The sequence below is a fragment of the Mytilus trossulus genome, unplaced genomic scaffold, assembly GCF_036588685.1.
Source record: "Mytilus trossulus isolate FHL-02 unplaced genomic scaffold, PNRI_Mtr1.1.1.hap1 h1tg000244l__unscaffolded, whole genome shotgun sequence".
In the NCBI taxonomy this organism is placed as follows: domain Eukaryota; kingdom Metazoa; phylum Mollusca; class Bivalvia; order Mytilida; family Mytilidae; genus Mytilus; species Mytilus trossulus.
In genome coordinates, this window is record NW_026963317.1 from 2,704,643 (window position 1) to 2,720,496 (window position 15,854).

The 15,854-nt window shown below is 32.1% G+C and overlaps 2 protein-coding genes across 2 annotated transcripts in view; both read right to left on the minus strand.

Annotated features, from left to right (window-relative positions):
* LOC134701354 (uncharacterized) overlaps positions 1-4,053 on the minus strand; it is a 37,593-nt gene extending 33,540 nt beyond the window's left edge. Inside the window, exons 1-4 of the mRNA XM_063562490.1 lie at positions 3,970-4,053; positions 2,105-2,180; positions 1,525-1,626; positions 722-850 (exon numbers count right to left, since the gene is read on the minus strand). Coding sequence (XP_063418560.1) covers positions 722-850; positions 1,525-1,626; positions 2,105-2,180; positions 3,970-4,050 — 388 coding nt within the window. The 5' untranslated portion in view covers positions 4,051-4,053. The remainder of the gene's footprint in view (positions 1-721; positions 851-1,524; positions 1,627-2,104; positions 2,181-3,969) is intronic.
* Positions 4,054-4,061: 8 nt separating this feature from the next.
* On the minus strand, positions 4,062-15,709 carry LOC134701521 (uncharacterized). The gene is made up of 9 exons (XM_063562670.1): positions 15,558-15,709; positions 12,678-12,791; positions 11,031-12,244; positions 10,392-10,522; positions 9,568-9,694; positions 6,508-6,607; positions 5,636-5,784; positions 4,982-5,219; positions 4,062-4,136 (listed from the first exon to the last, which is right to left on the minus strand). The coding sequence occupies exons 1-9, from the start codon at positions 15,666-15,668 to the stop codon at positions 4,062-4,064; spliced, it is 2,259 nt and encodes a 752-aa protein (XP_063418740.1). The 5' UTR covers positions 15,669-15,709.
* Between the last annotated feature and the right edge of the window lie 145 nt (positions 15,710-15,854).

The following is a 15,854-nucleotide window of genomic DNA, read 5'->3' on the forward strand; positions in this document are numbered from 1 at the left end:
CAGTTGGTGTATCAGATGTTTAAAAGAAAAAGTTGGCTATTTGAACAGCACCTCACCGTCCCCATATGTGTAAACATTTATCTATCTGATCATTCTCAAGGTACTCGTTCCTTATAACTATAATTGGTGTATCAGATGATAAAAAGAACAAGTTGGCTATTGAACAGCACCTCACATACTCAATATGAAACATTTACCTATCTGATAATTCTCAAACTACTCGTTCCTCATTCTCAAGCTTGTCATCCTTTACAACTACAGCTGGTGTGTCAGATGTCAGAAAGAACAGGTTGGCTATGTAAACAGCAACCCCACCCACACCTATTTGTGAAAACAGTTACCTTTCTGACCATTATCAAGCTCGTCATCCTTTACAACTTAAACTGGTATATAAGGTGTCTAAAAGAACAAGTTGGCTATTTGAACAGCACCCCACCGTCCCCTTATGTGTAAACATTTACCTATCTGATAATTACATTGAATGTAATGTCAGCCATGTAGTTGAGAGGAAAAATAAAGAACTGAAGAAGGCATTGGCCGAAAGGTCTTGAAAAATTGGTTTATTTAAACAATTATATATCTGATAATTCTCAAACTACTTGTTCCTCATTCTCAAGCTCGTCATCCTTTTTAACTACAGTTGGTATATCAGCTGTCAAAAAGAACAAGTTGGCTATTTGAACAGCACCTTACTGTCCCCTCTATTTGTGTAAACATTTACCTATCTGATCATTCTCAAGCTCATCATCCTTTATAACTACAGCTGGTGTATCAGATGTCAGAAAGAACAGGTTGGCTATGTAAACAGCAAACTTCTGAATGTATACTGCTGCTTTAGGATCTTGTGTACCTTCAATATTAAATTATATTGTATCATTTTGTATCAACAATCTTTGTATTTCTGTTTATTTTGATGAAAAGCTAAAAAAAAAAAGACAAAATACATGCATATATATTTTCAAGGTTACACAGACACACTTTCTTTGTCCATATTCCATAATGATGCACTAATAACGAAAATGCAGCATTCACTATAAATTCTTCGGTTTGGCCATGCATGGGACTGAAGTCTTGATCACCTAATTCAAGGCAAGTACAATACTATGACATATTTTGTACCTAGGAAATGGTTGATGATATCTAGATATAATGTATTTTGGATTTAACGTGTCTACTGATGGGCTGAGGTTATTTTGTTATCAGCCCATAGACATAATTTAGTCATGTGACTGTGACCCTTCCTTAAATAATGTATATTTGAGTCATTAGGTTGCTCAATCATTTGTATAAACCCCTAAACTCTGTATTGATTCCCTTAAAGGAAGAAGCATCCTTTTTTTTAACACTTTATTTTTTATATATTTTTCTCAATAGTTAAGATATTAATTCACCCTTTCAGCACCAATAACTAACCTTTTCTGGTATCAATGTTATGATTTATAAAATAACAAGCCTCTGTAATCTTAGATCTAGTTTAAATATTATCAATTGACTGTCAAACTACTAATTTTCTAAAAAGCATACCAATAACAATATAGAATTTCTTTTCAGCTACTCTCCTAGCAGGACCATAAGATGAAGGTCCTCTTGAATCTCCCAAATCTTCTGTGCAGACTTCCCAAGCATCTATAATAAATTATAAACAGAAATATATCAAAAGCCAATACTTGATCATTTCAATCAATAATTACTTTGCGTCATAATATTATTTTGATAAATGCATGTCATCCAAGCAAATATACCACTTTTGAGTTATGTCCTTCAAAAATATGTGCCTTTGTGATGTCATTTACCAGATGGAGAGGGTTGTCTCATTCTTGCATGTTAATGTTCATCAAGTGTCTTCCTGATTGTCATTATGCATTATAAACTAAAAATAATGTTTGTTTTGTAGGTACTTAATCATAATTCCCTAATGCCAGCAGTGCTGATTATCAATTATAAGAATTTAATTTGGCGAATAAATAGTGCAATATACATGAATCATCAAACTTTTTCAACACTCGCTCATCATGGGAAGTGATGATATTCCTGAATGCACCAATGATGTTCTCTAAACACAAAATTTTTGATGCAAATGCAATAAACACAAAAGTGGTCATACCTGTATTTCTACAAAAGTAAACAGTAGAAGAAATTTTCAGTTTGTCTTCTAAATTCTTCACTGAAGATCCATCCACCTATAAAGAATCAAAACTCCATTACAGTACAAATAATATTTTATATACTTCTGTAAATAGGTTTACTTTGAATATCTTGATCAATGCTTTGATATCATACTGCAAATAGACTAAACAAAAATGTGTCCCTAGTACACGAATGACCAGAAAACATAATGCCCATAAATGGGGAATAAAAACATCCTAATTTTTCTACATAAAATACAACTGCTTGAGCAACATGAAAGGTGTGTAAACATGAATTGCTTCCACTTCCTGAGCAGATGAGGTCACCCTTGGCTTTTTGTATGGTTTGTGTTGCTCAGTCAAAAGTTGTCTGTGTAATTTTTTGCTATTACTGTTTTTATTAATTGTTTGTAGCCACTGTGTTATCTTTTTTTATGAAAATTAAACGAGCCAAATTAATTAATAAAGGTGCCACCTTAAAAAGTTAAGGACTAACAAAATAATATCCAAAATATTTTATTGAGGAAAACAGAACACTGCATATAAATGCACTCTTACTAGCAATTTGGAATAAAACTGTCAAAGCAGAAAAGGTAGTTGTAGTTTTAATGTGATTTATTTCATGGAAAAATTTCTCCACCAAATTAAAATCCCTACTAAATTTTAACCTACAAAGAATATTACTTTCTCATACTGGAATCTATGAAAATTAATAATCATGAAATTAAATGTAGAAAAACTAGAGGCTCTTAAGAGCCTGTGTTGCTCACCTTGGTCTAAGTGCATTTTAAACAAAGAACACAGTTGGATTTATGACAAAATTTTGTTTTGGTTATGGTGATGTGTTTGTAGATCTTACTTTACTGAACATTCTTGCTGCTTACAATTTTCTCTATTAATTATAAAGTTGGCCCTTTAGTTACATAAGAAAATGTGTTTTTTAAATTTACAAAAGTAAACCAAATTAATGAAAATTGTTAAAAGTTGACTATAAAGGGAAATAACTCCTTAAGGGGTCAACTGACCATTTTGGTCATGTTGACTCATTTGTTGCTCCTTCTTTGCTGAACATTATTGTTGTTAACAGTTTATCTCTATCTATAATAACATTCAAGATAATAACTAAAACAGCAAAATGTCCTTAAAATTACCAATTCAGGGGCAGCAACCAAACAACCAGTTGTCTTATTCATCTGAAAATATCAGGGCAGATAGATCTTGACTTGATAAACAATTTTAAAGTTTTCAAATTTGCTCTAAATGCTTTGGTTTCAGAGATTTAAGCCAAAAACTGCATTTTACCTCTTTGTTTTATTTTTAGCCATGTAGCCATCACAGTTGGTTTGCCAGGTCACTGGACACATTTTTTAAACTAGATACACCATTGATGACTGTGGCCATGTTTGGTTAAATTTGACCCAGTAGTTTTAGAGAAGAAGATTTTTATAAAGGTTACAAAATTTTACGAAAAATTGGTAAAAAATTACTATAAAGGACAATTACTCCTTAAGGGGTCAATTGACCATTTTGGTCATGTTGACTTATTTGTAGATCTTACTTTGCTGAACATTATTGTTGTTTACAGTTTATCTCTATCTATAATAATATTCAAGATAACTAAAAACTGAAAAATTTCCTTAAAATTACTAATTCAGGGGCAGCAACCCAACAACTGGTGTCCGATTCATAATAGGTAAAATAGGTAAAATTCTGTTCAGAAGAGAAAGCTTAAAAATTAATTTTCCTTTATCTTTATCAATAACATAGAGGAAGAAATTCTAACTGCAGATTAGGTGCTAACATTGCAAAAGATTTAAATGAAAGACTATTACTTCGTTTATACCTGTAATGATTTAAACTGGGGCAACCTCAAGTTATTCTTTTTATATGAAAATCTCAGTACATTGTTTGTATCAACTTTCATTGTATCTTCTTTCAAGGAACCCTGAAAAATAAATTCAAACTTGTTGTTATATTATTGCAGGTCACATTACCATATGTACACACAATCTTTAACAAAGGTCAAAGCATAAAATATAAAGAATCTAAATTACCAAATGCGAAGAATCTCATACCACTGGGTAATTCTCCAATTTATGACTCCAGACAAGGATTGTGATTTAAGAGATTTTATTTTTTTCTCTCTTGGAAGTGCTTTGCTTAAACATTTTATATCCTAATTTTAAACATTTTTTAAATGCATGAAAAATGAGTAGAACATAGTGTTTCTGTAACTTCATCAATTAATAATTAAGTTTTCATGAATCAAAATGTTTTTATCTATGAGAGAACCATTGAAATCTAAAGCATTTTCACATTGTTTTTATTTATTACATTGGGTGCAATGAATAATATTGATTTCCCAGTTAAATAAAACCGATAATTTCACATGTGAAATAAATGTGGTTATTTCACTCTCTGACGTCGTACAACAATAGGCGTTGTCAAGACGTTGAAAACGCGGATCAAAACAAATTGTGAATGCGTAGAAAAAAGATATAGTTCCTTACATGTTTTACATTAATTTCTTTAAAAAAAGCCATTTGCCAATCTAATAAAAAGAATAACTAATTAAAGAATTCACATATCGAAAAATATTCAAAACCTGACCGAACAACACTGATAATTAACTCATGCCCTATGCACATTCATGAATTAATGTGTTGGTCGGTCACTCGTTGAATATTTTTCTCTATTTGATTTTTTCAATTAGTCATTCTATAATTATCAAGTGTTTTGTTCCTTAACTTATTCATCTTGAAAAAAATTATGGAATAAAAATACAAAAGTTTTTGTTTCCTATGTTTAAAAAAAATATTGTAATAATAAAAATTCACTACACTGTTGGAAAATACCTTTATCTGACTGAGTCTGAAAGGTGTAACTTGCTGAATGATTTGAAATCCTTGCAGACCTTCTCCGAACGCTGGATTCACACATGTGTAAGTAAAACTGCCATCTTGTTTCCTGTATTTATTATCACTGGCTTGTTTACAGTTATCGTCATGACAGTAACCTAACTTCTGTTCCAGAGCTTTAGCTGTGAAATCTCTGATGTACTTGTCATTTACTACTCCTCCATCATTTGTCTCTCTGAAAAGTAGAAATCAGCATTAATCTGATTATGTCATACATTTAGTAGTGGGGGTACTTAAGAGTTTACAATAGGGAATAGTTTTTTTTCAACTAATCAAAACATGCATAGATTTATTTCAATTTTCAAAAATGACTAATGGTCATTAGTTTTCAATTTTTAAAATGTTTAACATTTATTGCCATGCTTGGTTAAGGTCTTTTATAGTTACTATAGGGTATGTGTTATGTTCATTGTTGAAGTATCTGTGACCTAAAACTTATTGACCAGAAAATCAAAAGGGCTCTCCCATACCTAAACCTTCTATTTAACATGTTATTCCATAAATAAAAAAACCTCAAATTGTCAAAACAAATTTTTGAAATGATTTGTTGTAACTGATTCATACTTAACACCAATAACTAATATATCCTACTTAGTATCCCACCACCAATGCTCCTTTCCTTCTGGTTCTGTATAATTAACCATAGCCCCTATCTCCCTTAATAGTCGATACATCCTTCTAAGGTAGAATGGAGGTACTGTCTTGTCAGCAGCACCTGTTCTGATCAACACAGGAACATGCTACAATATAATTGTAACATGACTTATAGATAACTAGGTTTCCTTATAAATCTTCTTTAATGATCAAAACCTTTTTCTAAGATGGTGGAAAAGACAATTTAATCAATCGTCAAGTTACCGCTTTCCATCATGGACAAAATTATATTACAGTCGATTCCACTTAATTGCTCATTAGTCATTTCGGATATAAGCATACTCCGCTTTATTGCATAATTTCGTCTGACAAATAGGCTATGCAAATAACCGGAATGTACTGTAAATTCTATTCAACCCAGGAGGTCAACAAAATGTAGATCTCTGTAGCCTAGATCTTGTGCATTGTCAGCATGGAATTTATAATTTGGTCACATCAGATCCTTATAGTGTTGGATTTGAATACATGTATTAAATAAGTAATATGGATATTTTAAGAAATGAAAATAATTTCCTGTAATTTTAAATGTACAATTATATTTGACAGAAGTCTGATTTTAGGAGTTAACTTAAAAGAACATTCTTCATAATAACTGATCAAATTTTAAAACTAATGCTCTTCTATTTAGGTAAATATTTATAAAATATTATTTTGTTAAGATAACATTGGCCTTTCTGTTTGACAAGTCAAAATCAAACACCAATTGTGCATTGTGTGAAATTTTGGTAATAATCTTATAATTTTGCATTTGAAACCAATATAATCTCTTTAACCCTTCCTCTTTACACCTATATTTTTATCATACTAACCTTCAAGTTAGAAACATGTCTATCAACATCATTTTCTGTGATAGAGGATTCCATGATAAACTTGACACCTGGGTCTACATGGCTTGCAGCTATGTCATGTCTGAAGACAAAAATACAAAATACTTCAATAATTATATATCATGAATCTGACAAATAGCAAAATGTTTCATATATTTTAAATAATTCTATTGGGTGAAACATTATTCACATGACATGAATAATTCAGTTGTTTTTCATTCAATTGCAAGGAAGGACAAATAACCTTAAAAAAATCCACCAGTGGTGAATAACCCTATTAATAACCCTATTATTCACCGGCGAATAACCCTATGAGTTTGTTGATTTGCACTTAAGTTACCTCCCATGAAAATGATGTCACAGACGTATATAAACAAAATGGCAGCGTTCACGTTTCCTGACTGGAAGCCCATTGCGACCCATCTGCACCCTTAATGAAATAACCTTCTAGTGTTGACAATTTTGGATATTCACCTCTTCAACGGGCCATAATTAAATATTATATCCAGTGCATTTGTATGATTGAATAACCATTTTAAACAAAAAATTAGCCCTCAAATTGTCAGCAAACTAGGTTTTCTGTTTATTAAAATTAACCAGATGCTCCGCAGGGCGTAGCTTTATACGACCGCAGAGGTTGAACCCTGAACGGTTGGGGCAAGTATGGACATAACATTCAAGCTGGATTCAGCTCTAAATTTGGATTGTGATTAAATAGTTGACACAGCATAGGTTTCTGACACAGAATGAATGTGTTCTAATGAACTTAAAATTTTTTGTTTTCTCTTAGAGCAATTCACTATGCTGTTGAATATTAATCCTCTCAAAAAAATGTTTGAAGAAATTTTCATTTTATTTATAGAATTTCATTTCAAATGAGAAAATTGAACCCATTTTTTTTAATCACATCCCCCTTTCCCTTATTCCAAATTAATCTCAATTAAATTTCTAATGGAGTTTGCAACAATAACTCATTTAAATACATCATAAAATATTAAGATGTAAAAAAAACTGCTTTTTATCACTGAATGGTAAAGATTATTTTAATTTATCAGTTGGTAGTAAAAAGTGAATATACATTGTATATAACAAAGATTTGAGTTGATTCTGGACAAAGAAAGATAACTCCAATTAAAAAAATATATTGCTATTTCACAATATTGTGCAATTAGATATTTCTTGCTTACTATTCTGGACAAAGAAAGATAACTCTTATTAAAAAAAAATATTGCTATTTCACAATATTGTGGAATTAGATATTTCTTGCCATTGTGCAATACTGTGCAATTGAAAAGACTTGCTATTGCACAATACTTAATATAATATTTTAGATCCTGATTTGGACCAACTTGAAAAACTGGGCCCATAATCAAAAATCTAAGTACATGTTTGGATTCAGCATATCAAACAACCCCAAGATTTCAATTTTTGTTAAAATCAAACTAAGTTTAATTTTGGACCCTTTGGACTTTAATGTAGACCAATTTGAAAACAGGACCAAAAATGAGGAATCTACATACACAGTTAGATTTGGCATATCAAAGAACCCCATTTATTCAATTTTTAATGAAATCAAACAAAGTTTAATTTTGGACCCCGATTTGGACCAACTTGAAAACTGGGCCAATAATCAAGAATCTAAATACATTTTTAGATTCAGCATATCAAAGAACCAAACCGATTAATTTTTTGTCAAAATCAAACTAAGTTTAATTTTGGACCCTTTGGACCTTAATGTAGACCAATTTGAAAATGGACCAAAAATTAAGAATCTACATACACAGTTAGATTCTGTATATCAAAGAACCCCAATTATTCAATGCTTGATGAAATCAAACAAAGTTTAATTTTGGACCCTTTGGGCCCCTTTTTCCTAAACGGTTAGGACCAAAACTCCCAAAATCAATACATACCTTCCTTTTAAGGTCATAAACCTTGTGTTTAAATTTCATAGATTTCTATTTACTTGTACTAAAGTTATGGTGCGAAAACCAAGAAAAATGCTTATTTGGGTCCCTTTTTGGCCCCTAATTCCTAAACTGTTGGGACCTAAACTCCCAAAATCTATACCAATCTTCCTTTTGTGGTCATAAACATTGTGTATAAATTTCATTGATTTCTATTAACTTAAACTAAAGTTATTGTGCGAAAACCAAGAATAATGTTTATTTGGGCCCTTTTTTGGCCCCTTATTCCTAAACTATTGAAACCAAAACTCCCAAAATCAATCCCAACCTTTCTTTTGTGGTCATAAACCTTTTGTCAAAATTTCATAGATTTCTATTAACTTAAACTAAAGTTATAGCGCGAAAACCAAGAAAATGCTCATTTGGGCCCTTTTTGGCCCCTAATTCCTAAAATGTTTGGACCAAAACTCCCAAAATCAATACCAACCTTCCTTTTGTGGTCATAAACCTTGTGTTAAAATTTCATAGATTTCTATTCACTTTTACTAAAGTTAGAGTGCGAAAACTAAAAGTATTCGGACGACGACGACGACGACGACGACGCCAACGTGATAGCAATATACGACGAAAAATTTTTCAAAATTTGCGGTCGTATAAAAACTTAAGGGGGCAGCTGCAACATATTATGATTGAAATTAATTTGTGTTATGTATGACATTTTCAGGCTAGTTTAACAATTTTCAATATCAAACTTGACCTCTATTTAATCACCAGTAATAATGTATGAATAAAATTTGAAAAGCATTGCTTTATAATGGTAAGTTATTGCACTAAAACAACAGAAAGTGCCATTTTCCAGCCCATAAAGGACCAGTGGACATATATTTCCTGAACAGTAAGAGTGAAAAATGTCAATTTCAAACTTGACCAATTCCAATTTTTATAAGTATCCACAAACTAAAACAAGAAAAGCAAGGATTAAAAGGTTAATAAGTTACTGCACAAAAATGTTGGCAGCCTTTTACAGTATGCCATTTCCCAACACTGGGAATTGAACCCAGCTGCAGAAACAGATATTTTAAGCTATAGAAATTACTTCCAAGTAGGGATTTAAATCATCCATAGATATAATTACCTAAAGAACAGGTTACTATCCCCATATTCTTCTTTTTTTATCCAACCAGCAAGAGAGATGAGTGCTAATGCTCTGTCTGGATAATGTGTAGCTAAGTTAAGTGCACCATGACCTCCCATGGAATGACCTTAAAAATATAAATGTATAATTTCTGAACCTAAATGCACCAGCATACTTCATATCACATCTTCATCAAAAATAATTTGTGTTAGGAACAAAAACTTTATCTTCACCATAATTCAAATCAGGTAAGTATTTAATGGATAACAGCAACTTTTGTACAATAATCAGTGCAATAACTATTACATAAAAGTCGTCATGAAAAAAATGCAAGAAATATTTTCACTGATTATTCATTCTTCCCCTATTAAGTGAAACATAATATCAGACAAGTGGCAAGTGAAATATATTTACAGTTACAAATGCGGAATTCAATTTACTTTTTCCTTTTTTTTCTTATTTACAATCCAGCAAGTAGGGTAGAATAAATAGGAAGGCAGAGCTTACTTATTCCTTATCCTTAAAAAATGATAAAATATCAAAATAAATGATTTAAGAAAACTTGTAGAAAAAATTTTAACAACAAAAAATACTGTAAACCAACTTATTTTCACGAGCAATTTATTTTCGCTATTTTTGCAAGTAAAAAACATTCGCGAATATAAATTGTCGGGAATATGTAAAACTTGATTATTTCTTAGTTAAGTTCCTCAGGTAAATTTGAGAATCGCGAATTTTAATAGCCGCGAAATGAACTAAAAATGGCTAAACCCGAAATAAAGTATCCACGAAAATAAGTTGGTTTACAATAAACTGGTAATTACCTGCAAAAATAACTCTTTCTTGATCAGCTTTCATTGTTAACCAAGAATACTCCTCTGTGAGTTTGGAGAGCGTGTCTAAAGCCGTCATAGCGGTCAGTACTCCTGGACCTTCCCAATTATGAGCGCCATGCCTAAAAAGCAAAATATGAAATATTAATTGTTATTTTCCATAATTTTATTGGTATCATTAACATATACCTACAAAGTATGAAAATTGCAAGTCTTATATAAATTTTTAATTTATTGGCCATATTTTTTCCAAACACTGTAATATTTTAACACTTGCAAGAACTTAAAATATATTTAAAAAAGAACAATCAAAATAAAGTTAAGATCAATCAAAAAAGCACTCAATAATCATTTGAATTGGTATAACAGTATACCATAGCACAAATTTAAAACAGTATTAAATTCATAACTAGAGTGATATAAAACATGATCCTGTGAAATACATAAATCTTCTAGAACTAAGTATTCACAATAGATTTCCCAAAGTGCACTGCACAATTTTTAACATAAAATACATCTAAGATATTTAACTCTATAAAGCGCCTTTTTTCTGATTCACTTCTAGATATCTTTCCTTTATAACATACCGTAGTTATCTTTCCAATTTTGTTTTTGTAAATATAATTATACCTTGTAGGAGCCAACAACCATGCACCGTTAACCCCATACACAAACTCTTTATCAACCATGTATTTATAGCTATCTGCCTGGTTCTGTGGTGGTACAGTTGTTCCATGTAGAGTCAACACAACAGGACAAGATTCTCCCATACAGTCACTCAGTGGATATATAGCGGCAGCATGCTGAACAGAACCATCGTGATCCAGGAACGTAAACAGAAAGGATTCTTTTAATTTTCTACACCTCAAATTCACTAGAAAATCTTTATTTCCTTCTGAAGTCATTAATTTTAGTTTTAATTGTATATTTTCACATGGCAATATCTCTGACGATTCGAAAACAATATTTATAGGTAAAATCTGACCTGGTGCTATATGAACTTGGTTCAACAGTTCAAAGTTCATATCATTGCCATCTGATTGGTCAACTAGTTTAATCTTTGATATTTTTATCCACTTTGAAAAATGGTAGTTGGCAACTGGTATAGCTATATGTTTACCAAATACATGCCCATCAACAATATCTGGTAGATAATGAGGATTCAAAATTTCAAAAGGGACTTGTTTAATCTGTAGGCTACACATCAAATTAGCACCAACTTTTCCTCTTAGTCTGACATAAATTGTATGTAAACCTCTATTGAGTTGAAGGCCGAAGAAAAACTGGTTCCTATGGTAAACATCTCCCGTGACTGGTATCCCATCAACATATATGGTGTGATGGCCAAGACATTGTAAAGCAACATTTTGTTTGTCGTCATTCAGAGAAAATTCTCCTACAACCCATCCTTGCCATTCTGTGATTCCCATAGAGCTTAATGTATTGATTAATTCATTCCAGTTCACGGTTGGGGCAATTTTCATCACATCTTTTGGCTGTCTTTGGTTATATACCTGCCATGTAATTTCCCCTCCCGGAGAAAATTCTGAGTAAAACTTTTGATTTTTGTGTTCCCTATACTTTGATACATTGTAGATTCCCCCAAATGCCTCTAAAGGGTCGCCATCAAATTCCGTCTTTCCTATGACAAAAGGACCCAAATAGTTCCATTGTTTGATAAACGGAGTTATCTTTCCTGTTATTCTGGCTGCTTGTTTGAAACAAAAGTTTGCATCTGTTGACTTATCTGCATTATCATACAAAGTGCCAAGTACTGACCATAGAAATCCATCATTCTTGTTGTCTGTAAGAAGCTTGATAGCACAAGGAATCACCTCCTTAGCCTACAATAGAACCAGTGGAACTATGAACATTTGCTTATTTATCATACCCTGCTAAAAAGAACAATGAAGTATGTCATGTATGTGGTAAAATAAGAATTTGATGACTGGTGAATCTAAAACTTCATCACACAGTATACATGGTATAGAATGATCAAATGAAGCTACATTCCAATTTTTAGGAAGCTCTGATTTTTATTTCCTAAAAAATGAAACTTTATGAAATGGACAAACTGATGAAAAGATGAAAGTTTAGAAGAATTTGGTTGTTTCATGAAACTAATATTATCAAACCATTTGTTAAAGAACTTTAAGAACAGTTATAAAGACCTGTTATGAGATTTCCACAACAAAATAGCATGCTTTGCCATATATATTGCAAAAATATTTTCTTTTTCAAAAATAAAAATAGGTAACATGTACATTATGTACTTACTGTTCTAGTCCATCTAATTTGGTTAACACTTTTCACATTTATCTTCTTCAGAGAACATTTACTGCCTTTAGTTTCTGCTTCCTTCAATTCATCTTCCAAGAAAATTTGAACATTCTAAAGAATATAAAAAATAAACTTAAAAAGTTATTGCTTACAAAAATATATAGTGTAAGGATGGATTTTAATCTTTTTTCCAAAAGGGGAACACTCGCACCATTCAGATACAAAAGGCAAATTCATATCTGTAAATAAAACAAACGTATAGAACCAGGTTTTTAAATGAATGCCTCGTGGTTTCTTTACTATATAATAATAAACAGTTTGGTTGATTTTGACAGCATAGACAACATTAAGGTTCACTGCCTTTAACCCTTTTGCTGCCAGAGGGACATTGATGTCCATGTTTTAATTCAAGAAAGCTTCTCCTCTTGCTGTATCTTTTTCAAATAAAAAACAAACAGGTCAACATTTTCTTCAATGCATCCCAAATTATGTAACAGTTATTTTGACATGACGTCATCTATCGAACAATCTAATTAAAATTAAATCCTTTAATTGCTCTCATCTATCAAACAATCTAATTAAAATAAAATCCTTTAACTGCTTCTGTTCTGATATGTCACGCATCAAGGTGGGCGACATATCAGAACAGGAGCAATTAAAGGATTTAATTCTAATTAGATTGTCTATCGAATGACATCATTGTTGGACATCTGACGTCAACCTGTCATATTTTCTGGCACACAAAATGCAACCTTGAAAAACAACTGGCAGCAAGAGGCTTAAAGAGCTACTCTGGTTTTCTCCTAAAAAGTCATTATTTCTGGTGAATTACTGAGTGCAATTCATTATTGAATTGTATTTAATTTCTTTTGTATAGTCTCAATAGCACATAGCATATTTGAAGATTGTATTGAAGGTACCTTTATGAAGAATTCCAAATAATGTAATTTTAGTGGATGACAATGAAATGTACATTTTCTCATTTTATTTTTTTCAAAAATAACTGCAATGAATAATAATTTGAAACTCTAAAGAAATTTTAAAATCACAGTAGCCAAAAATTACTATTTAACACCTAACAATGAAGGGATTCCTTCCCTCATGGTATTGTGAAGGGTAGGACCTTTAACAGGACTCCGGGATAATAAAATTGAGAATGGAAATGGGGAATGTGTCAAAGAGACAACAACCCGACCAAAATAAAAAAAAAAAAAAAAAAAAAAAAAAAAAAAAAAAAAAAAAAAAAAAAAAAACCACAACAGCAGAAGGTCACCAACAGGTCTTCAATGTAGCGAGAAATTCCCGCACCCGGAGGCGTCCTTCAGCTTGCCCCTAAACAAATATATACTAGTTCAGTGATAATGAACGCCATACTAATTTCCAAATTGTACACAAGAAACTAAAATTTAAATAATACAAGACTAACAAAGGCCAGAGGCTCCTGACTTGGGACAGGCGCAAAAATGCGGCGGGGTTAAACATGTTTGTGAGATCTCAACCCTCCCCCTATACCTCTAACCAGTGTAGAAAAGTAAAAGCATAACAATACGCACATTAAAATTCAGTTCAAGAGAAGTCCGAGTCTGATGTCAGAAGATGTAACCAAAGAAAATAAACAAAATGACAATAATACATAAATAACAACAGACTACTAGCAGTTAACTGACATGCCAGCTCCAGACTTCAATTAAACTGACTGAAAGATTATGATTTCATCATATGAACATCAGGCACAATCCTTCCCGTAAGGGGTTTAGTATCATACCATCATAACATATATGAGAAGAACATAACCCGTGTCATGCCAACAACTGTTTTTAGAATAAATGTGTTTAGTTCCCACGCAAAGACCTTATCAGTGACTCAATATTAACGCCAAAATATGCAATCTTTAATGACTTGACAACAGTATCGTAATTATATCCCTTCTTAATAAGTCTATTCAAAGGTTTTGTAAGTTTATGAGGTGAATTTAAAGCTTGAATTTCTGGATTGACCCTTTATCGGGACTCCGGGATCAGATGTTTTTAAGCTCAAGATTTCAAGATAGACCCTTTCAGGGAATTTGGGGATGTCGGGATTTAAATTTGGGACTACTGGATTTCATGTTTTAAGCCCAGGATTTGGGGATCAGGACCCCTCCTACCCCCTCCCTATACACCTAATCGCTATTTATTCCATTCCGGATAAGTTCTAAAATTACACAACTTTTTCATCCAGTTGAAGCTATCTGGGACCCTGTTTAAACAATTCACCATGCATGATACTTTTAAATGAGACCTTTTAAACTACCGTAAATACTTCAAACAAAATATTTTTTAACTTCAATTTTAATTTCGAAAAAAGTGGATCATACTATATCAAAGTTTCTTGATGATCACTTTCTAAAGTTTTTCCTCCCTCAGCTCACTGCTGATGACCTCCATTTTCGGCCCGTGTGACCTAAACAGGAAGTTGTATAAATGACTGTTTTTCCAGGAATGGACTAAATAGCGATAAGGTGTATTGTGAGGGAGGGTAGAAGGGGTCCTGATCCGGAAATCCCAAGCTTAAAAACATGAAATCCTGAAATCCCGGGATTAAAAAACACGAAATCCAGAGGTCCCAAAATTCGAAAAAGGAATTCCCGGATCCCGAAATCCTGATCTGAAAAACACTCGATCCTGGAGTCCTGATAAAGGTCCTATCCCCCCTTTATTGTGCTGTTGCGTTTGTGTCAATAACATAATTGTATTTGTTCGCATGAAACAATAGTTATTTAAAGCAGCGAGTTTCTATACTAACTAAGTAAGTATAGAAACTCCATGCATTGAATTTGAGGTATTAACAGACAAACAGTAAACTGCCCCTGGAACTGGCAAGTGTTTTCATTTATACATTTTCTTTTTTCTTTGAAAGTTTGCAGGATGTGATGTCCATTGTGATAAAGATTATTCCAACGAGTAGAAGCATTCTTTTAATGTCTGTTTCAGTGCAATCAAAGGCCATTTTATCATGCGGTGGTCAGTTTTTCAAGCACCTGTTCAGGTGCAGACGAATTTCATTTTTACGACATCACTCGGTACCACATTAATCAAGTTCAAACTTTTGATTAATATTATTTTAATGCTAGAGTCGTGTTTAAAACATAATCTAATGACAAAAACAGTATTTCCAGTAAATAGTTTGTAATAA